Source organism: Mus caroli, chromosome X, assembly GCF_900094665.2.
Source record: "Mus caroli chromosome X, CAROLI_EIJ_v1.1, whole genome shotgun sequence".
NCBI classification, from domain to species: Eukaryota; Metazoa; Chordata; class Mammalia; order Rodentia; family Muridae; genus Mus; species Mus caroli.
Window position 1 is genome coordinate 55,604,882 of NC_034589.1, and position 24,176 is coordinate 55,629,057.

The window sequence follows — 24,176 nt, forward strand, 5'->3', positions numbered from 1 at the left end:
CAAACCTGAGACCTTATGCATGCTTAATACACACTGCATGATAGCTACATCCTGGCCGAATCTTTATACAGTTTTCAGATATGGTCAATTAGCTTACCCACCGCAATTTAAGTATTGTCATAAAACATCAGTTTACCTCATGGAGATGTTGGAGCAACCTTTTGTGAAATATATGTAGATGCAAACAGGAAATCAGAAACTTCCCATCACTAAAATGTATCCATAACATTTTGACATCAAATTGATACTTTTAAAAACAAAAGACACTCAAATACTCATTGTATCATACTAAAGTTTATTGATTACATCAAATGAAAGTTTCTGTAACGAAAAAGGCAAGTTGCATTCATAAAAGATGGCATTCATGTCATTTTAGAAAGCAATAAAGTAGATGTAAAAAACTGCTTAAGTGAAAAATGTAATATTGCAGTCCCAGTTTACAAGCTGAAAAATGATTTTTATCAACACTTGCATAAAATCTGCACATTTATATACTGCATGTTATTAAAAAATTCTACCACTAAATTATGACTTTTGCAAATTTAGGCTTACATTTATACTGTTGCTGGTGTATATGTAGTAGATATGGAATGGATATTTTTTGTTTAATAGGCAACACCTTCAAACAATAGACAACAATTTGGAAAATTACATAGACATTTTGATAGCTCAAAAATTATTATTAAAATTATGGCAATATGGACCTACTGTTAGATTTCTTACCCTCTTCTGAAATAAGAATAGTTAAAATATAGTTCTAGGAATATTGGATGGCTCATTTCAAATAACTTCATCTGCTAAGCCCATGCTAGCCATATTTTAGATCACTAATACAAATTTTTCAAAAAGCAAACCCAGGTTCCTCTGATTTGAAGTGCAGTGTACAATGTAATGGTTAACTGAGGCATGACTCTAAATTCTCATTTGTTCATCTAGATTTCTTTCTGCTGCAACAAGTCACACATAATCAGTTTTATTTCTACTACCCTAAATATTCTGATTTTTATCATCTCCTCAATCATTCTGCATTAACTAAGCCTCTCTACTTGGCTCTTATATTTATTCACAGTCCTTACAGTTCTGATGTAAAATAATAATACAGCAGCAACAACAATGACAACAATAACAAAGCAGCAAAGCTTTCCTGGGTTAGATGTTTTAGCTCTTTGGAATAGGCAAAGAATAGAAAGACTTTGCTTTCAGCAGATTTCCTCAAATACAGGCTACAAGAGCACACACTTAAGCTGTGATTGACACCTAACAAAATACTCAAAAGTAATACTGATAGATGAGAACAAATTAAATTAAGTAATTATGGAATGATTTTTGATAACTGAAATTATGGCCTTTTAGAATTTAAGAAAAATTATACCCAAATAAACATCTACTCAAATACATGGAAGAATCAAAATGTGCCATATGGACTATATAAATATACTGGAAGACAATGAGTCTAGTATGTTCTTAAATCAAAGTACAATATAAACATTAAATAGTACAGGCATGTCAGACAAAAAAATGGAAACTGATAGAAAAATACTTTCTAAATATCATTTTATCCTATCTGTCAAACGTGGTTCTTCTTTCAAGTAAAGACATTTCATACTTCTTTCATGTTTTAAGAGAACGTACTAGGGGCTAAAACCTCTTTCTGGTCCAGCAGTTTGAGGATCTTACCAAGGTCCATCACATAATTTAGAAATAGTCCATTTCCTTGGTCCACTTAGCTATAGGAACCAACATTCATGTCCAAAGAGGGCTTTGGAATAGATCTCCTCTTTCCAAATTGGTAACTTTTTTTTTTTTTTAAAAAAGTGCTGTAAATATGCACAAAAACACTCTCTTTCAAATAAAAACCGTTAGTAGTTGAAAATAGGCTATTCTTCCCATCTTTGCCACATAGAATTATAAAATGCCAATGTTAAGAATGGCGTTAATTTTTATGTAAATATTTAATGCACTTTACCACGTTACCCAGCAAAACTAACATTGGATGGAAATCTTTCTACTTAACTGTTTTGAGGGGCTACTACCAAGAGACTGAAATATTGTATTTTCAAGTTTAGTAGTCTTAACACACCAAATAACCTTTCCACCCTTGTTTCTACAATAATACCCAGAATTGACAGTATCACACAAGTATGCAAGGTACTTTTTGGAAAGGATATTAGACCAAGACAATTAGCCTAAGATTGAAAAGATGATATATTTTGTCTGATGCAGTAATATCATTTAGTCTTGTATTTTCAAGTATTCCTTTTGTGTGTGGGGAAAAAGATAATCATTCAGCAGGAATGAGAGATGTGAGACAAACAGTCTATGACTTCTGCCAGGCGGAAGGAAACACTGGTTAGCAAAACCTGCTCATCCCCATTGCATGACTTCTACTTTATACTATTATTGAAATCCATTCACAAAGTCAACGGGTTAAAAGAGCACCCAATTTGTAGTTACATTAGTCTATCTAAATCCAGAATTCTAAGTATGCTTACTTTAAACTTTCATATAATTCTCACTTTGGCCATAATGGCTACTTACAATAACTGTAAATGGTTAAGAGAGTTATTTGGTACTTTAATGAACATTTATTGTGAACCCTACACATGAGAGTGGTCTTTGTTTCATATTGAGTATCCTGAGTTAATATCTTTTGTAGTTGTTCCTTCATGCTTTCTCTCTTTAGCTGCAACCACGGTCAATATGCTTGTAGGACAATAACATAGGCAGTTCAAGATTCGGATTCTGAAAAGGTTAAAATATAGAGAATTACAAAATTTATTTTGGCAACAATATATAACCATCTGTTTAACATTTTCAAGAATAAACCAAGTAGTAAATTTTGTTATGAGAGTAACACAACTGTTTTAACAAAAGTGCCAAGTTTTATTCACATGCAGGAAGGAAAAAAGAGACAATACCAGATTTCTAATCTTTTCTTCATCTGTCAGCTGAATAGTTCAGGCTTGCTCTTTGCTTTTGGATTGCTCCAGGGTTCTCCTAGTAGGTTTTCCCACTGGGATTACCTATTAAGCTAGGAGCTATTTGCATACAGAAACATGATAGTTTTATCTCTAGCATCTAGTAAAATGGTGTATGAATTATTTGGGGGTATGTATATATGTATGCATGTGAGTATGCATGAATGTGTGTGCACAAGCATGTATGACAAAGGCTAACCTCTGGTCTCATGCTTAGGTGCCATTCACCTTTTATATTACTGTGAGACAGGAATTCATTATGTAGCCCCTACTGGCCTTGAGCTCACCAAGATCCACCTACCTTTGCCTCCTATGTGCTGACATTAAATGTGTGTGGCATCACACTCAGCCCTCACCTTGTTTTTCTGAGATAGTTTCACAATGGAATCTGGAGCTTGCCAATGAACTAGGCTGACTAGCCAGGAAGCTCCAAGAATACTCTTGCATCTGCCTTCTAAGAACTCCGCTGCCTTCCCAGCACTAGGATTACAAGTGCACCAGTGGACCTGGCTTCTTCTGTGGCTGCAGGGAACTGAATTCAGGTCCCTATGCCAGCAAAGCCAACAATATACTGTTCCAGCCCCTAGGCTTGGGAATGTTGAGATGTTCAGTTTATGAAATTTTCTGTGAAAATACTCCCTTACTAAAAGAACCCATACTATCCTAGCCATTTTTCTTTCTTTTTGGTAAATGATTTACTATGATTCAAATGATTCTCCTTTTTCTTATTCATCATGTATTTAAAAGAAGCACCAGAGAATTTCCCCTAATAAATCTGCAGATTTTTCTCTCTCCTGTAAATATCTGCATGCTGTGATTAGAATAGGGTATAATAAATAATCTGATCTTTGAATATAAATGCTGAAGCTATGTATCAAGGAAGGGGGAACCTTTGATTCTCCATGCTAAAATCAAGCCTTACAGTTTTATAAGGTTTTGAAAATATTTAAAATGTATGTGTATGTGTGCTCACATGAAAGTGCTGGTATGGAGATCAGAGATCAGCCTTTATGAGTCATTCTCTCCTTCCATCATGTGGGTCCCAGGGATTGAACTCAGATTTTCAGGTTTGGCAGTAAGCACCTTTACCTGGTGTGCCATCCTGATGTTCCAAAACTCAAAAATTTTGAACTACAGTAATGGAAGGTCTTTAAAAAATATTATTTTATTCCCATTCTGGGACATGTTTCTTATCATAACTTAGACTATAAATCCATTATAATACCCTCAATTTCTATTCATGCTTCTCTGTTTTCAGGTCATAATGACTTTAACCAAAATAAGGTTGCCCCTTATACTGAAAATGTGAAAGAAATCAGGTTGTTCCTTTATCAACCAAGGAACAAGCTCAGTGGGTAAGTTGCTAAATATTTTCCTTGGAAAAGAAATAATGCCACATGAAAACCAATTCCTGGAACAAATAACTACATTAAAAATGAAACACTTCTTTTTAAACTTCTAAAATTCTAGATAATGTAGGAGTTGAGGCCCTGGAGAGGCCAAAAGCAGTAGCAGTGTCTGCTACCCAGCAGAGCCCCCCAAACACAGACCAAGCTAAAGAAAGCAATCCAGGGGGATCCAATAGCATATGCAAACACACAGCTGAAATACATCTCCTGGCTTACTTAGGACAAAGCAATCTGAAGCAAGTGTCAAAGACTTTGAAGGCTACTATGATATCATCTCAATACTACAGAGAAACATATGCAGATGAGTCATTAAAATGTGTGACACATGCTGACTATAGTACTTGAAGTCTGCTTCCAAAATAACACTGCAGATACAGAATGTAGTGAATAACAGGAGACGAAAGAACCAACAGATCGAATCCATTAAAACAGGGTTGAGGTGGAATAACAGATTCAAAGTTAATTGTTCCACAATTGTATCCATGATCAGTTTTTATGTGTACATAAAAATCAGCCATGTATGAACTGAGTTGCTTGTAAGTAGGCAAGCTTATAAGTTAATTACTTATGAATTACTCCAAATTTCCTTGAGTGGATAAAATCCCTTTCAGGACCTGGAGCCTCGGGGCCCTCTGCAGTAGAAAATACAGAGTGCACATGAAAGGAGTCATTCTGAGTTCCATGGTCCCTCTCATGATATGTTAATTCCTCTAAAACATTTCTGAAGTAAATCAAACGATGTTATAAAATAGATTTGTTCTAGAATCATGAACTAGGAAACATTTTGTCATTAAGCATGCATCCCCCTGAATGGCTAGGAAAGATTTTTACCTCTGAGAGTTGAAACATTTAGCTTGAATAAAACTTGACATTAAAAAAAAAATGTTACAATTAGAGAACACTGGATCATTAACATATATTTGGGGATTAGACATTTACAACGACATTAAAAGTATATACCTACAAACACACAGACACAGCACATGAAGGTACAAACACATTTGATTATTTTCACATAGTTCCCAGAAAAAACATGCAATGCTAAACTGACTTGGTATTATACAGATGCAATTTTGGAATATTTATTTCCCATTTTTCAAATGATCCTTGTAAGTCAAAATTATCTAATTTCTAGATGAGAATCAAGCATTTCTACATGATGGCATCATCATGGCAATTTCCCTCCACAAATTAAATATAGCATATTAACTTCAGTTCTGAAAATGCCAAAAAGCTTATTAGGGGTTTGAGCAAATTTAAAGTATAATTTTCCCCATATTCCAAGCAATGCATCTTTATATTTTTACAAAGAATAGTTTAAAGTTCACCACACCAACAGCAGAGAAAATTTAAAGAGTGATTTTCATTTTTTATTTATAATGCTGTTAATCTGTTTCTTTAAAAAGCCAGCCCACTTGTTTAACACTAGGTACCTGTTACAATATATTAGATTCGTCTGAGAATGTTCGTAAAAGAAGAGGTCTGACTGAAGGTCTGGCGGATAATGAGTCAGATGCCCTTCTACAGCTCAGATTTCTCTGTAATAGTGAGGCAAAAATACTTAAAGCATTTGAAGATAGGTTAACCTACCTGGTGATAAAAATGTAGGAGAAAAAAATGAAATCATTTCCTACAGACTACTTTCCTGGCCCCAAAGTACAAATTACTTTTACTATACAGCAAATGCATAACATTCAAATGAATACATTTAAAGGACCAAGAAAGTCTCCAACTCAAACTTTTTTTTTTTTTTTGGTAGTAGAAGTAAAGACATTAGCAGTATGTGGCAAACTTGGGTTTCTGGAATGGCATTGTAGGTTATATGGTAAGATGAGTCAATATGGCTTGATTAGTGAACCTTACCATCCTTTTGGTGAACACCTCTGATAGTTGTGCTGGTGCTCTGGGTGTGTCAAAACGGAGAAATTTATGCAAAATACTCTTGCCCTGGTGAGCAGGCTAGTTCTAACATCATGGCTACTATATTGCGTACCTCAAATTACAAAGTTATAGTTTAAGTTTTTGAAAATTACTCCCTCTCCAGTAAGACAATTTAGAAGGTGAATACATGATTAAAAGAAAATGATAAAATATTTTAAGTACCAATAGAATATAAAAATGAATCATGAGAAATAACTTTTTATGAAGAATCAGAAGTGGTGTCAGGCAATGGGAATGCAAGCAAGTTGGTACATTAAGAAAGGAAATCACCTTATTCACTCCAAGAGAAACTGTGATTGCTGGAAGTTTGAGAAAGCATGAAGATAGTAGATGTTCCTGAGGAAGGGAGGCGGTTCGTTACCTTGTTCACAATTGCACAAAAGGTGGAAAATTGCAGTAGGAAAGAGAGAAATGCAGAAACCATAAAAAAAGAAAAAAGAAAGAAAGAAAAGAAAAAGTAAATATTCTCTCAGATGTAAAACATTTAAAAAGAAGCCTTGAGAACTGGAAGTAGAAATGATATGTTAGTTTTAAGGACGTCACTAAAGTACAAGTAGAGTTAGTTAGAAATAGTCTATTATATGTGCCAGCTGCTGTTTTCCTGTATATCAACTTAAAATTATTTTGTTGATGGGAATGTATTATTTTAAATCAAATAATTCTAAAATACACCTCTTATTTTTTTTTTAAAGTTAATCTCTAATCCCTAATTCACTATGTTTGTCAAAATCATTGGTCAGAGAGCTTTGTTCAAGGTCTGTTGCAAATCACTAAAGAATTTGAAGTAAGTAATTTTCCTATTCAACTGTACAGACACATTATGAAAGAATTGACTGCTCCTTGGGCAGCTACAAATCAAAGATCTAGCCAAACCCAATATAATGAGAAAACATTTGGTGGTGCCTGCCACCATCTTACCATTTGCCTCTGAATTAGAAGGTTGATTTCCATTCTTTCTAACATAATTTGCTAAGTTTCACTATTTTTCTGAGACCTCTTTACAAAGGCAGGCTAAAATTTTCATAGGTAAAGCATACATTTTCAAACTGAAAAATCCAAAGTTGTAAAAAATGTAATTAGAAAGTCTAAGAAATTCTTTTCCCATGTCTGAAATAATGACATAATTTTCAGAGTTGGCTTTGGCATTGCCCATGCAAGACAGAAGTTGGGAGGCTAACTACGGGTCAGGATGAACTCAACAACTCTACTAAGGAAGATTAGCCATGTTAAATAGTCAGCTATGGTGGTACACACTGTAGTCCTAGCACTTAGGAGGCTGAGGCAGGATGATCACTGTGAATTTCACTGTCTCAAAAACAAAAACAAAAATAAACATCCACTCACCCAAACAGAAAAATGGCCTTATCTTTTTTGTTCCACTAAAGAAAATAGGTATAGGAAAAAGAAAGCAGCTCAAGCGATGTCCATATCCAACAGAGTTTAATAACTGAAACTTTACTACAAATACTTCCACTTTTGTGTTTTGAAATAACCACTTCTTCCCATTTATATTTTACTTTAAATGAAGAAGTTTGAGACATGTTGTCAGCATGCAAGTTACTAAGTGATATAACTAGAGAACTATTTCAGATTCTGAGAGAAAAAACTGATTCCATCTTCTGTTATGTGGGCTACAAGATGAACATGATACTGTGTCCACACTCCTCAGTTTAGTATGCAAGCTTATCTACTTTGAGTCTGCAACTATATTCACATTTTGTTGTGTTCAAAAATGTGTATTTAGCCACCAGAGATAAAAGTAGTATAGGAAGTAGAAATTTTAGGGGCTAATAGATTAGGTATTTGGAGACTTTATAAAGAGAAAAAAAGAAATATGAACATACAGAAAGCAGTTGAAAGCATGACATGAAAAGAGAGTGTTCAAAACAATAAAACAAAGCAGAGCTAGCAACTGTTAGTGGTAGGTGAGGGAGGACAGGAGATGCTGAGCTAAAACAGTGTGAAATGTCCATGTTCCTTTACAGTCATCTCTAGAGCTCTGAGACCAGCTCAAGTGGCAATATGCCACAGAGGCATCAGAGAAAGTCTCGTCCCAACAACCAGGACACTAGGAGTTTTTCTTAAAATAGCATAAAAATTTTATTGTCACTGGCTGTCCATGACACTGTAAGTATTACAAGATTATTACCATTTATTATTAAAATGATGCTATATTTTCCAAAATGCATTCTCTAGGAACTTCAGTCAGAGAGCTTACATTCTTTCTTTCCCTGTCTTTCCCTCTTAAACAGCTTCCTATCTATACATTGGAATACTCCTCCACATTTGTGTAGACATCACACACTAGGCATAGGGATATTATTGGGTTATTTCCTACTAATTAGAAGACAATTCTCTCTCATTGTGTCTAGAATGCAGTGAAGCCTCCCTTTTGATTGAGGTAGAATGCATGAGAAAACATTACTTTTTTTTTTTTTCTGGTTTTTTGAGACAGGGTTTCTCTGTGTAGCTCTGGCTGTCCTGGAACTCACTCTGTAGACCAGGCTGGCCTTGAACTCAGAAATCTACCTGCCTCTGCCTCCCAAGGGCTGGGATTAAAGGCGTGCACCACCACTGCCCGGCAGGAGAAAACATTACTTAAGGATAGGTGGAAAATCTTCCTGCTGCAAATGTAAAATGGTATTTACTACTTGCTTAGAAGATACAGGGGTATTTGAATGATTTCCAGGCTGAGCACACTTGGGGTTATATTAGATACAGTATGCGGAAATACTTCCAATCTTAACCTTACAGTGGGTTTTGTGTTACCTTGCTCCACTGTTCAGTGCTCAATGATAGTTCCATCCCACACTGTTATGCAGCATTGTCATTTCATTAAGTTAGAAAGAAGCTTTACCAATCTTTAAGATGGAGGCTGGAGTACAATTAACCTTCTTGCTGAAAATTAACCTGAGAGGTAATGAGTGAACTGAAACCCCCGAATTAAGTGACTTCTGCAAGCTTACTTTCAAAGATATATCTTTAAAACTTCAAATTTGAAATTTGATATTTATCGTTTACTTAGATTTTTCATTAATATGCTTTTTAAATTTTTATGAGACAAAAATATTACAAAAGGCTATTTTTATCTCCAGCCCATTAAAACTGTATTTATTCTTTGGTAACTTTATACATGAATATAATATATTTAGAACATATCTATCCTCTAATTCCTCCTACTCTGCATAATTTATTTTATACTTTTTTAAAAAAAAGATTTATTTATTCTATTATGTATAAGTATATTGTTGCTAATTTCAGACACCCCACAAGAGGGCATCAGATTGCATTAGGGATGGTTGTGAGCCACCATGTGGTAGCTGGGATTTGAACTCAGGACTTTCGGGAGAGCACTCAGTGCTCTTAACCACCGAGCCATCTGTTCAGCCCCTATTTTATACTTTTTAAAAGATTTATTTTATGTGTAGGGTTTTTGCCTGCATGTGCATGCATGGCAGCTATGCATTCAGAAGGTGTCAACAGATCCCCTAGAACTATAGTTACAGATGATTGTGAGCTACCATGTGGACCTAGGTCTCTGCAAGAACATATGGTCTTAAGAGCTAAGCCATCTTTCCATTCCTGTATGCATTATTTATAATGCAAACATCATAACAGATCTTAGCACTGCTAGAGGCTGCCATATTAGTCTTTCTACAGGAGATTTTAAGAAGTTAGTCCAATCTTATTATGCTATCAAAAGCCATATAATTGAGTGTATTATGTTTTATATTTGTTTACTGAAGGTTTCAGAATGAACATTCTTTATAATGTAGCTAGAAAATAGCTTCAATGTGGGGCCATATTTGATTCATTCCTGAATTATCACCACCTACCGTAGTAGTTAATGCATCATGGATCCTCAGGTAATATAAAATTAATTGAAAGGAACTCAAAATGAAGATGCTTTTATAATTATTAAATATAAATGGGTTAGCTTCTTTTTTAAATACCTAAGAGGCATGTTCACTACCTACTGTTAAAAGTCTCCTCTTCAAAATAGCTGCTGAGATCTACTTTTTGATAGCACTGACAGGCTACTTGTTACAGGCAGTTTTAGAGTATGTAGGGAATATCTAATATGCTTACTGATGTCAGGACTATCTCCTACTCTAGCTAGGGAAACACATTTCATCCCATTACAGAATCTTCTAGGCTCTGATGATGATCCAGTACAAAGTAATCTTCTGTTTTACTTTAAAGTCAGTCTATTCCCATATTAACAAGGAATACTAAACAAAATAGTAAATCACTCATGATGTCACACTATTGGTCATCAAACACAAAGACTTACATATTTTAAGGAAAATAGGACACGCATTCTCCTTTTTTTAAAAGTTGGCTTCTGCCAGGTGTGGTGGTGCACACCTTTAATCCCAGCACTTGGGAGGCAGAGGCAGGCAGATTTGTGAGTTCGAGGCCAGCCTGGTCTACAGAGTGAATTCCAGGACAGCCAGGGCTATACAGAGAAACACTGTCTTGAGAAAACAACAACAACAACAACAACAAAAAGTTGGCTTCTGCTTGTTTATCAATGACCTAATAGCACATGATGGAAACTGATGTGACGTATGGTCGCCATGTTTCTGTTGGTCTGTATGCATTCATATATAGCACCCCCACACACACATACACAGATTGTGCAGTTTAGTGTCCACAACTGTTCTGACTCATTTGTAACTCTCAAAATCCTACAGAGTCTGAAAAACAATTTGGCCTTTCAGACACTGGATATATAGAGAGATGTTCATCAGCAGGTGGTTCAACAAACGTTTACTGGTTCAAAAAGCATGGGAGTAATGAATGAATGATTGAATGGATGGAAATGGTTATGGAAAATTTCCTGCTTGCTCTAGCATATTATCATGCCAAGCTATATCACAGACCTTAGAATTTCTCCTGTCATGGATAGAAACCATGACAAATTTCTTGCTGACCAACTGGCAACATTCTATGCTTTCAAGTGAAACCTGTTATCGCCTGTCTATGTGAAGAAAAATGCTCTGAGTCTATGGATCTATAGCTTCCTATCAGTATCCCCTCAGTGTATACATCACTGGACATTCCACCTGCTGTCTCGTTTTTACAGAGGGCCTAAGATTATGATGATACACATTAAGATTTTGACTTTTGAGATTTCTTGCCTTCTTAGCATGGTGCTTGACTGTAAGCCATTTTGCAAACTGAGCTTGCTCCATTATCACAAAGAGAAACATTTAGAAGTACCCCAAGGATACTTTTCAGATAAAGAAAATAGAAGAGTAAAGCAAGAAATCCTCCTTTGTAAATTCTGTATTGAAAAATAAATATTTCTTTCCTTTCATTCCTCCCTCTTAGAGGGTCTCTGTGTATAGCCAAGGATGATCTTGAACTAGGGTTCTTTGGTTGGATATTACTGGCATGGGCTACTATATCCACCTTAGGTAATGCTGAGGATGGGATCCAGGGCTTTATGCATACTAGGAAAGTACTCCACCAACTGAACTATATTCCCAGTCCCTGAATAATTTTATTCTTTTCTTTTGTCTTACTTAAACTTTTTTATTGGGATATATGAAAACTGGCATTTGAGCCAGTCTGGAAGAAACTGATCCATCAATACTACTTCCCATTCTAAAACTAAAACCAAGGTTGGATGGAGTTAGAGGCCACTGAAAGGATTAAAGAGTAAACTAATAAGCCTTATCTATACTAAAATTATGTTCAATTCTTTCCCATACACTATATAGAAACAGGTAGCTCAGAGCAATTCTTTTCACCTAGCTATATACTGATTTTTTTCTCATTACTAAGGATTAAAGGTATCATGAATATTTTTAAAGTGCTACCACTTAAAGCTCTATTTTTAGTTCTTTAAAACTTGGTTGAAGACTTCTAGTATAATAATTTCATATCTTTGTTTCTATATAATGTCACCCAACTGGGTTCTGTAATTCAATATTCAGAAAGATCTCCATGATATACTAGTTTTGTGGTTCAATGGGTTGATAAATTTGAGTAAACACATCAGGCAGTCAGGACTTACTTGACTATTTCTCTAAAATACTGCTTTAGAGGTGTTATAAGATTTAGTGGCTATCAGTATGACAGAAGTAGGACTTTATTTTAACAAAGGGAATGACTGTTGGCAGCAATATGATTTACTTAATTCATCTGCTGGTAAAAATTTGCCAGTGGTTTCATTTTTCAGGCAATTCTAACCCTTTCACTTTAAAAGCTTTAAAAGAAATGTTCAAAAGCTATCAGATGTGACAGAGGGAGATAACTTCTCTTTACAGTAATTTAGTAGTTAAAAATAAAAACACACTTATAAACTATCATCAATGTTTACAAGTGTGTCCCGAAGAGTAAGGATGTTAAAAGTACATCGAAGCAGTTCTCTTTGGTTCTAATATCCTGCTATGAGACAGGGCTAGAAGCAGCACAGAGATTAAGCAGCACTATAATCACAGGAAGGGGACAGCTTTGGAAGAGGCAAATCAGGATATCAACTGACAAAACATCTGCAAACAGTCCACAGGGAAATTTCTAAGGTCAAAGTTGAAATGTTGGTGTGGAAATTCCTAGTGTGAAAAATCTGAGATAAATACAAAATAAAGTCTTTTTTTCCTTTAAAAATTCCATATGGAGCATATGAGATACTCCATATGGATTGCTAAAGATGACACAGAACACTATTAAGGAATCTACTTACCACCTGCATTGGATAACGAAGTTTTTACTATACTTTTTATGCAGAAGAGGAAATTAAGTGATGAACCTGCAAGGAGGGGTTTAACATGCTGTAACTAATGTAATTCTCTATATAAGATTTTCAGTTCACGGTAGACAGTGAAGCCTCTTCCAAATATTAGGCTACAACATAAATTTAGTCCTTACCCTGGCACTTCTTCTTCGAACATTCTTTACAACTATTAGGAGAATCTCAGGGAAAAGGCTGATAAATATTAAAAGAATTATAGCCAACCATGTGGATACAGAACAGAGCATTTGAGCAAATACAAAATACATTCTCTGTTGTTTCAGAAAAGGCCTGGAATGGAAAGAAAACACAGAATGTAAAACCAAGTCAGTTCCTGGCAGGTAAAATAGAAATTTAACTCAAACTGTCTTTTGCATTTAAAAGGAATCTTCCTCACACATGTTAAAATAATTTTCTCTAGAATATCCCAAATAGAAGTAGACACGGGACAAAGGGATGTTTCATGTCTCTAACAGGACAGAGATGGGTGGCATGCAATTTTATCACACTAAAGAAAACTGCAATTTAAAATTTATGCATTCCCTATTTCTAGAGTTTTCATGTATTTATTAGTCTATGGTTCATTGAGAAAAATTGAAACCCTCAAATCAAACCATAAATAAGGCTATTGTACTTCATTTACAGAAAGTATTACTACTGAATGCAAATAGGTATGACAAAAATCCTTTCATTTAGGGGCTGGAGAGATGGCTCAGTGGTTAAGAGAACTGGCTGCTCTTCCAGAGTTCATAAATTTAATTCCCAGCAACCACATGGTGGCTCACAGCCTATAAAGGGATCTGATGCCCTTTTCTTGCATGCAGGTGTACGTTCAGACAGAGCACTCAGATTAAAAAAAAAAACAACTTTTCCTTTAAATGACTTAATCAATGAGGAAAAGTCTGTAGGAAGGGTTCAAAATCATTTAGGGTCTAGAAATATTTTATTATTGAGAAAATTTGGCTAACTTTCATATGTTGATTACAGCGTCACAGAATTCTGGGTAAACAAACAACTTTATATTGCATTTAGTTAATACATTTTGGTTTAGTTGTATAATAGCATCTCTAAAAGATTAGGTGTTATATTCTTAAAGCAGATTTTCTTTTTAAGGACTTTATCTTAAATAGCTTTTTTTTTCTTTTTTTAAAGATTTATTTATTGTTATATGTAAGTACACTGTAGCTGTCTTCAGACACCCCAGAAGAGAGCGTCAAATCTCATCACAGATGGTTGTGAGCCGCCATGTAGTTTCTGGGATTTGAACTCAGGACCTCTGGAAGAGGAGTCAGTGCTCTTAACCACTGAGCCATCTCTCCAGTCCCCCTTAAATAGTTTTTCAAAAGAAAAACTCTTTCCCCTTTTGGGAGGTATGAAGGATGATACTGGGTCTCTGTATGGCTGGCATCAAGCTCACTATGTAGCTTAAGATGACCTTGAAATTATGATGATCCTGCCTTTCCTACTGAAGGAAAATGATATCATTTATATGGCATTAGGGTCTGCCAGTGGTTCTCAACCTTCCTAATGCTGCAGCCCTTTAATACAGTTCGTCATGTTATGATGACTCCCAATCATAAGATTATTTTATTTGCTATTTTATTATTTTATTTTATTATGAATCGTAATGTAAATGTCTGATATATGACCTTCAAAGGGGCCATGATCCCCAGGCTGAGAACCACTGGTGTAAATGGACACTGATATATGTTTGGCCAATGTTATAAGGTAGAAACTTTACAAGGTGACCCTTTCTATTGGAAATCACATGGAAGGTCAGGGTATTTATTGTTGTGTTTGAAAGAGCTGCCTATATGCCTACAAATCTAAACATTTGGGCAGAGGCTATCTATGCAAAGCCAGGTCTTTTGAATAAATGGACTAAGATATTCATATGTGAAGTTTTACCTAGAGCTAGCAATATTATAAGGTATAAGTAACCTCTAATCTATTAGCATTTATAGATTAGCAATCTTATATATCATATATAATCAAAACTTTAAAAGTTACATATAAAGTTAATATTGCTCACACATGTACAGCTGCTTACCAAATAATTCCTCCCCAGAAGAATGAGAAAAAAACATAAAAGGCTAGAGAACCCCAAATCACAAAATGATTTATCCATGTCCAGAATCGGGTATCCAAGGCGAGCTGAAAAGATACAGTGCAAGTATATATATATCACACAAAAACATGCCAGGTAATACATTATGATATCTGACAATTTATACAGATACAATACCTATGGGAGGATTCATATTTAGCTATTACTTTAGAAGGGGGTGTAACTAAAAGAGCAGAAACTAGTCTTTTTAAAGTACTAAAGTAAGAATGTTGAGTGCTGCCCTGAGGTTTCTAAATTCTATAGCAAGGCATGGAAGTGTAGTGAAGTCAACCCATTTGTAGGTGGAGGGCTACAGATTTCTCAGTGTTGAATGACAGGTGACCAGTGAAGCAATAGTAATAACTAGGAGGCCAAAGTCCCAAGTCTTCAGGGAATAGTGGCCAGAGATATACTAGTAAAGGAGAAGATAAAGTGTCTCCTTGAGGCAAGTATGCCAAAAAGCAGTAGAGGGTAAGAGTAGCAAGAGGAGTAGACACAAAGTTATAAAAGCACCAACAGCTGAGAGTCACTACAAGTAGAGGCAACTATCTTTATACATCATATATGTAGGACACACTGGTCTTGAATTCTAAATACAGGGATTACAGACACAGATAATCATGTCTAGCCCTGTCACATATCATTACATACTTCATTAACTAACATATAGCTATATTTTAGTAATTAATAGAATTTATAGAATTACATTACCACCAAGTTCTTTTGCATACATGTCTTGTATACAGACATTTATTTCAAGGTCTTAATCACTAAAATTCCTGTAAAGTCATCCAGTGATCCTTACAGAGATTCCATTTTTTTTAAAGATCCAATTTTTTAAAAAATAAAAAATGATAAAGTGGCTAGAAAGATGGCACAGTGGTTTAAGAGCACCGGCTGCTCTTCTAAAGGACCCAGGTTTATATCCTATCTCCCACATAGCAGCTCAGAGATGTCTCTAACTCTAGCACCAGGAGATCCATCATTTTCTTCTGGCCTCAGTGGGCATTTTATGCATATGGTGTTCAGATACAAACACACAAATAAAAATTGACATCACTTGCTTTAGGACCTTTCTCATTAGGAAGTAAAAGCTGCAACAAAAAGGACAAAAGCAGTGACTGTCTATTGTTTTAAACATAAAAGAAATTCAGATATAAATTTATTAATTTTTATATGTATGTGCAAATGTATGCAGATACCCAAAGAGGCTGCTGGCCTCCCTGCAGCTGATATTACAGCCAGTTGTGAACCTTGCAACATGCGGGCTAGGAACAGAACCCCAATCCTCTGCAAGTGCTATGCTGAGCCATCTCTTTAGTCCCCAGATATAAGTACTTAACATGGAAATATTATAAATACATATTCGTGAGCTCTCATCCTGTTTATATAATTTAGTGTAATGCCTTAAAAACGACAGTTACTTTTTTCTTTGCAGGCAGGTGTCAATTACAGATGGCCTTTGGGTTAGCAGTTGGGAATCGATGCCCATTCCTGCTTCTGGTTTCCAAGTACTTTGCGTTTTTGTTTTGTTTTGTTTATTTTTTTTCTTTCTTTATTTTTTTGGGGAGGGAAGAGAGTGAGAGAGACAGAGGGAGACAGAAAGGAAGAGAGGTAGGGAGAGAGGGAAGGACATAGTGTAAGAAGGAGAGGAGGAGGGAGGGACAGAGAGAGAAGGAGGAAGAAAACATGGACTTAGGTGATAAGGAGGATCTGGGAGAAATTTGGGAAGGGGAAAGCATGATCAGAATATACTAAATTTCTTTTCAATAATAAAACAAAACAATGGCAGCGACTAAGAAGGAATAGATTTCCAATGTAAGTGTGGTGTCTGAATTTCTTAATAATAAAACAAAATAGCATAGAATATGTACTAGACAAAGTGACAAATGCTAAATCCCTTATCATTACACACTTTTTAGTAAGTATTCAGACAAGGGGTTGGATGACAACTAGTAATACAAAGATTAAGAGATAAAGTTAAAATATATTTGAATGAATAAAAATCTAACCTTCAGAGTTACAGTGAATACTAAGACTGTAAAAACAATGGTTCCAAATGTCCAATTTCCATAAATCTGAAAAACATTTAACAATTATATGTATCATGAATACACAAGCCTGCTGAAGAAATAAAAAGTCAAGTTTAATCCTGAAGAAAATTGACAGCAATCTTTTTTACTTGGGAAAATAGCTGGTCACTAAGATTAAGATGCAACACACTAGACTTTCATGAATAGATACACCACACTAGTGACTATATTTATTACCATACAGCATCAAACAGTGAGCTCACTGGTTTGATAAAGGTGGAAGAAAAAGAATACTATTCCCCTAGAAGCACCATTCATCAAAATAATAACTCATGCCACTAATGAGTTTGATGTTTTTGTCCTAGAATATAAGGAGACTTCTCAATAAGCACAAAAGGACTCACACTTCTAAAGGGAGTCTAATTTATGACTATAAACACTCTGTTAGCATGTGCACACCAGAGAAGCAGTACCACTTATAAATCCAAAGGATGGCAATGAATGGCACATATGCTTACCAAACGCTGTCAAGATCTGAATGCAGAACATTGAAACAGAAAATGAGATGTAAAACGTTTTTACAAAATAAAAACAAAATAAGGTTAATAGAAGAAAAAAGGATTCGACCAAATCATACATGGGTTTAGCTGCTGATAATTCTTACACTTACGTAATTTTAGCAAACACTTAAAAAGGATGGTGATATATACAATAAAATCTTAATTTGGACTCCATAAAGTCAAAATACAAAAGGAAACAGAAAAGGCTGGGCCACTGATTCAACCTGGTACGTTAGCTAAGTCAATGAATGCGAACATAAAATAAATCTGAAGCAAAGGAGTTTTCAGCAGTAGCCAGCTATATCCATTTTTTGTGTCAAAAATAAAAACCCAAAGTCACAGAATTACTCATAGGTAAAGGATCTGAGAAATCACAAAACTGAATTTCTAATTACTAGACCACAAAAGCTGACTTGGAAAGCTAATGTGAGTTTTCCAACGATACCCGGCATTTTGCAGGACCATCTGTGGCAAGTGCTTGGCATATGCATTCTAAGGGTAACTAATATTTTCCTAATCATTATACTATGACTAATAATTGGGATTCATACTAAACTAGCTTAGAGGGCCTGATTGTAACAGCTAATTTCAAAGTATCATTCAAATACATTAAGCATACATTTTTGTAAGAGATGTTAGTTATGTAGGTTTCAGACAGATTATATGTAATAAATTACTTTTGAAACATAGTTTTGCTTCATATTTATGATTAGTAAGAATGACCATAAAAGAAGAGTACCAAACATGGCAAAGGAGAACATAATAAAAACAATATGCAAGTCAGAAGGTTCAGTTTCCAGTGTGTGGCTACAGGAAGATGGCCTCCTCCCTTGCTGCAGTAATTTTCTCCTAGTGTATGAGTAGGACAAAACTGTCCCAGTGCAGCTTCTCACTGCTATTGCCATTTTCTCAGAAGGTAGGAGCAGCACCAACAGAGCTCTTAAAACAAACAAACAAACATCACTGTACTCCCACTTTGAAAAACAGGGAGGAGAGAAAAGATTTCCCTCTTTATATGCTGGTCTAACACTACACAGACACAGTAGCTGCCTGCTTCAACTCCAAACACAGAAATCTACTAACTATGAATTAGAAATGCAGATGGTCAGGCTGTGCAGTAACATGGAAAAAAGACTTTTTTAAATGTCACAACACACAGGGATAAAATCTAAAGTATCAAGACCTCTCTTCACTTCCTAAAAACTACAGAGAAATTAAGATTTCAAAGATTTTGCTTAAGTTCTCTTCCTACATACACATACAAAAGGAATTTCTTATGTCATTAACTTCTATATGTTAAAGAACTGTTAAAAATAGTTTCCAAAATGAATACTGAAAAATTAATACCACAAGAATATGCACGTGATAAATGCCGTGTCTATGGAAAATTACATGTTCGTTTTACCTTTCCATTGTCTTCTAAGGATGTAGTCTGAAAAAGGAAATAAGTCCCAAAGAAGAATACTGTCCCTTCAAATGCAGCCAGAAATGTCCAATATAAGAAGGGTCCCAACTGTAACATAGCATTGCCGGTAATTTTCCTATTAAGAAATGGAGGGAAAAAGTAATAAATCTCTATAAGCTATTGTCTTAAATATGTAAGGAAACAAGAAAAGTGGGCATTTATTTGACTTTTTATAATGAAGGGCCTACCCTAATGATTAGAAAGATTTTTTTTTAATAAAAGGATAGATGGACCAAAGATATCTTTATAGAGTTACTACCTATTAGAGAGTCAGATGTAGTTCTAATGTGGTATATACTACAGTAAGGTAACCACAGTTTACAATAGTTGGACACTTCAAGATAAGCAGAGGACTTTGAAGGTCATCAGCACAGAGAAATGATGGTATGTGAGAAGATGAAAATATTAACTGCTCCAACTTTATCATTATGCATGTATTGAACTATAATACCATGGTACACAAACAACAAGTATTATAAGTTAATAAATACTGATGCCTGATTTTCATATACATTCTGATTTTATTACTATGATATATAACCTGGACATCAGAGTATTTTAAAGTTCCTCAAGCGATTCTAAGTGCAGGAATTCACTCAGTAAGACACAAAACTAATATAAAGGCCTGCATTAAATTAACTTCAAACATATGTTCTCTTAGCTGGGTGTACTGGCACATGCCTTTAATCCCAGCAGAAGCAGGTTGCTCTCCAAGATCAGCCTGGTCCATAGTGATTTCCTGGACAGCCAGAGCTATACAGTAAGCCCATGTCTCAAAACAAACAGATAGACAGACAACAAACACAACAACAAATGCACATATATTTTTAACAATGACAGCAAGTTTTCTAATTGTATCTGCTCATATATTTCCTTAAATTTCTTACTGGAAGTGTAACATTTTTTAAGTAGGTCTTAGTTTTCCACCAAGTCAAATAACATGTTCGAAGCTGTAGAGTGACGTTCTGATAAATTGCAGGTAGGCAGAGTAAAATGACCATTTCAAAACTAGCACATTCTTCTCAGTCAATATTAGAAAGTGAAATAAAGCTGTTACTTCTAATGAAGCAGATCTGAACAAAGATAAGTTTGTGTATGTATCTCTTTTTTGCTTCTATTTCTAATTCCTCTTACCATGTGTCAAAGGGTATCTAATCACTTAAATAGCACACCTACTGATAATACTACAGAAATGTCACCGGGTGATATTGTCAAATCATACAACCTTTTATCTTATAGGACTTTTAGGTGTAAATCTGAAATTCAAAGGATGTTGTCTAGAAAAAGAAAAGTGGGAGAAGAAAGATGTGGCTGTTTCTCAGAAACAGGAAAAATCTCTCTTTAAAGACCCTTGGAGTTAGTGCTTAGCCAATGTGACTTTTCTAGTCACTGACTTAGACTAGGGCAAAGAGGTCAAGAGTAGAAAGTGATTCCTGTCCTTGCAAAATCTATGGGAAAAATTGGCAAGGGTATCATGGTATACTGAGTTACCAGTTAGATTTCCTAGCCACACTTAGATGAAGAAGCTGTTAGAAATCAAAATAGGTAGGTGACTAGCATGAAAGAAAGCATAAAGAAAAAAGACAAGAATGAGTATCTGGATAAAGGCTGATTGGCAACACAGCTTGAGTAACTCCATATGATATGCAGGAGATGTTACCAGGATGTTCTTTAAAGGTCAAGAAGTTAGCTACCTGCTCTCTTCACAAAAGAATTATTTCAGTTTTCAAATTTCTATTAAGAATATAAAAATACAAGAACGAAGACCAAAGTGTGGACACTTAGCCCCTTCTTAGAAATGGGAACAAAATACCCATGGAAGGAGTTACAGAGACAAAATTTGGAGCTGTGACGAAAGGATGGACCATCTAGTGATTGCCATATCTAGGGATCCATCCCATAATCAGCTTCCAAACGCTGACACCATTGCATACACTAGCAAGATTTTGCTGAAAGGACCCAGATATAGATGTCTCTTGTGAGACTATGCCGGGGCCTAGCAAACACAGAAGTGGATGCTCACAGTCATCTATAGGATGGATCACAGGGCCCCCAATGGAGGAGCTAGAGAAAGTACCCAAGGAGCTAAAGGGAACTGCAACCCTATAGGTGGAACAACATTATGAACTAACCAGTACCCCGGAGCTCTTGACTCTAGCTGCATATGTATCAAAAGATTGCCTAGTCGGCCATCACTGGAAAGAGAGGCCCATTGGACTTGCAAACTTTATATGCCCCAGTACAGGGGAAAGCCAGGGCCAAAAAGGGGGAGTGGGGGAGTGGGTATGGGGAACTTTTGGGATAGCATTGGAAATGTAAACGAGGAAAATACCTAATAAAAAATTTAAAGAAATATATAAAAATAGCCAAATGTTTCACATCAATATCTTTCAAAATGTCTGAGTCACTAAGTCCTAAAGGTGAAATATATAACGTTCACTGCTAAAATTCAATAGGACACTTTAGAGACCCATGTTTATACAGTTGTCAAGCTAATAACATTCTGTTGTCTAGGAACAAGCTGAAATCAAGTTTGATCAAAGTGAGTACCCACTGCTTACAATTTTAGGATGGTAAGTTACACTTTAGGCTGGGTCATAGTTACGTTATAGCCTATATTTTATATCTCTGTGTAAGACTATGCAATAACTTGTGACCTATCCATACATCACAAATATATGCATTAAGTCCAGGACTGGTATCTCGGGAAATGTACCACTTTCCTGTTGAGTGATCTGTTTTAGCTGAACCACTTAATGAACCAAGTGAGCAGTTCTGTATCCTTCCTATCTGTAGATGAAATAAAGCACACTACTTAAAAGCCCAGCATAGTGACTTAGATACCATTAATACCAAGACCAACACAAGAGGATTTCACAAATTTTAGGCTAGTCTGAGCCACACCACAAGTTCCAAACAAACTTGGACTATAGAGTGGGAAATTGTATAAATGATATTTCCAACTTACATATACAATCGAGGGTCTGCGGTCAGAGTATCAATGTTGATGTGCTGTTCCAGTAGACTATAAGCCAGGATGGGCAGGGATGTGAAACAGATATTGTACATTGTAAGATAAGCAGCATCATAGAGTGGCTGAAAAGACAGACAAACAAACAGGAAAACAATGGACTGCGGTCATTCATCTATAAGATAATTATGTATTTGTAAAACTTCTAGCTAAATAGTTTTTTTTATACTTTTTGGGGCAACAAAGAAAACTTTGTAAATTAGGTCACCTTACCTGGCAAAGATAAAAAATACTGAAAAATTCTTTGTCATAGTTAACATACCTGACCCTTTAATAGGATCAGGATCTTAATAATATTTCCTACTAACTTTACATAAGATTTTTCAGTTGCTAAAAATGTAGATATTTAGTTATTTTAGAAAAGACAATATATTTACAATCCAGGACTCTTTAGAGAAACTAAATCATAGGGAGTAGCCAATCTATATTGCAGATTTTTTCTGGATATTACTTTATAGATATTGGGTTAGTATTTTCCAATCCCAAATAGTGTACTAAAGCTCAAATACTATAAGAAAGCCATTTTAGCATCCTTTTCTGACAGTTCCTCTTGCTTGTGTACTCACTCCCTAATGACTAATAAACCTAACTCGATCAACTATAAATATGGGCCTTATTGATCTTTGTCTTGAGTGCTTTGACAGTATTGAGCTCCCAAAACAGAGGAGGGAATCTTGAAAGCTTTCAGTAAATACTAGACAAGTGAACTCAGAAGTCATGCCTTATTTGTAAAGGTCAAACAGGAAAACCAAAACTTTTCAAAAAAATTCTATAGGATTAAATGTTATGTATATGTGTAGGTCTGTGTATGGGTAAGTTTATGTGAACATGTGTGTCCAAGGAGGCCAGAAGAGTATTAGATATACACTGCTTCGTATCATCATAGAACTATTTTGTATTGTCTGAATTAAAGGCATACTTCATACATACTTTTACATTTATTTATGTAAGTGTTCTCTGATTAATAAAATTCATTTAAAGGTGACACTAATCAATACAACTTCATATTTTTAACCAGTGAAGTAAACATCCACGCATCATGAAAGGTCATGTGAAAATGTTGGAAACAACTTGAACAGAACTTTTTAGTTCATTCACTAGTTGACATCAAACCATTAATAGAAAGCATAGTAAGTGCCACACACTGATGACTAATATGATTTATCCTTTATTCACCAAGGTGTTCAAATTCAAGACAAAGAGTAAGTAGATTTGGGGTTATAAAGAGAGCTAGTAGACCAAGAGGAAGGGATCATGACACTATTTGGTTTCAACAACAACATCACCACCACCATCACCAACAACAAAAAGGGCAAGAGATATAGTATATTCAGCACAGTCAATGAAATTAAAAGGATGGCGCTGCATAGAATATGGAGACAACTTTCACATATAAAGATTTAAGATCAGCAAAAAATATTGCAGTAAATTAAAAAGCATAAAATATGCTATATTTCTAATTTTCAAATGAAAGTACTAGTTCATGATATACACTAGTAAATTTGCTTTGGAAACTATCTATTTTCCTTAATGAGTAAATTAAAACAGCAACTCCTCAGACTGGCTGGTGTGTAATTTAGTCTTATATTTGTTTCAAACAAAAGAAGCATCAATCTACTTTTGATTCAGGATGGAAGTTTAAGGTTACGTGAGAGTTAATTGCAATTTTCAAATGCATAATTTGAGGAGACAGAATATCCTACATACAAGGTTTATTTGATAATACAGTCATCTTGTTAAAGGTATTACAAATATATTCTTTTCATGGAAAAAACAAAGAAGTAATATCCTAGCTTTACTAAAGAAAACGAGGGGGGGCTGGTGAGATGGCTCAGTGGGTAAGAGCACCCGACTGCTCTTCCAAAGGTCCAAAGTTCAAATCCCAGCAACCACATGGTGGCTCACAACCA

At 35.2% G+C, this 24,176-nt stretch overlaps 1 protein-coding gene across 3 annotated transcripts in view; it reads right to left on the bottom strand.

Moving 5' to 3' along the window:
* Positions 1-275: 275 nt before the first annotated feature.
* Atp11c (ATPase phospholipid transporting 11C) overlaps positions 276-24,176 on the bottom strand; it is a 178,573-nt gene continuing 154,672 nt past the window's right edge. Inside the window, exons 24-30 of one of the 3 annotated variants that reach the window (XM_021152852.2) lie at positions 22,204-22,331; positions 19,176-19,311; positions 17,190-17,255; positions 15,121-15,224; positions 13,208-13,361; positions 5,821-5,925; positions 276-2,742 (exon numbers count right to left, since the gene is read on the bottom strand). In XM_021152852.2, the coding sequence (XP_021008511.1) occupies positions 5,824-5,925; positions 13,208-13,361; positions 15,121-15,224; positions 17,190-17,255; positions 19,176-19,311; positions 22,204-22,331 (690 nt within the window). In that variant the 3' untranslated portion in view covers positions 276-2,742; positions 5,821-5,823. Of the gene's footprint in view, positions 2,743-5,820; positions 5,926-13,022; positions 13,089-13,207; positions 13,362-15,120; positions 15,225-17,189; positions 17,256-19,175; positions 19,312-22,203; positions 22,332-24,176 lie in introns of all 3 variants that reach the window. The other 2 variants (XM_029473144.1, XM_021152853.1) reach the window with 2 other exon arrangements.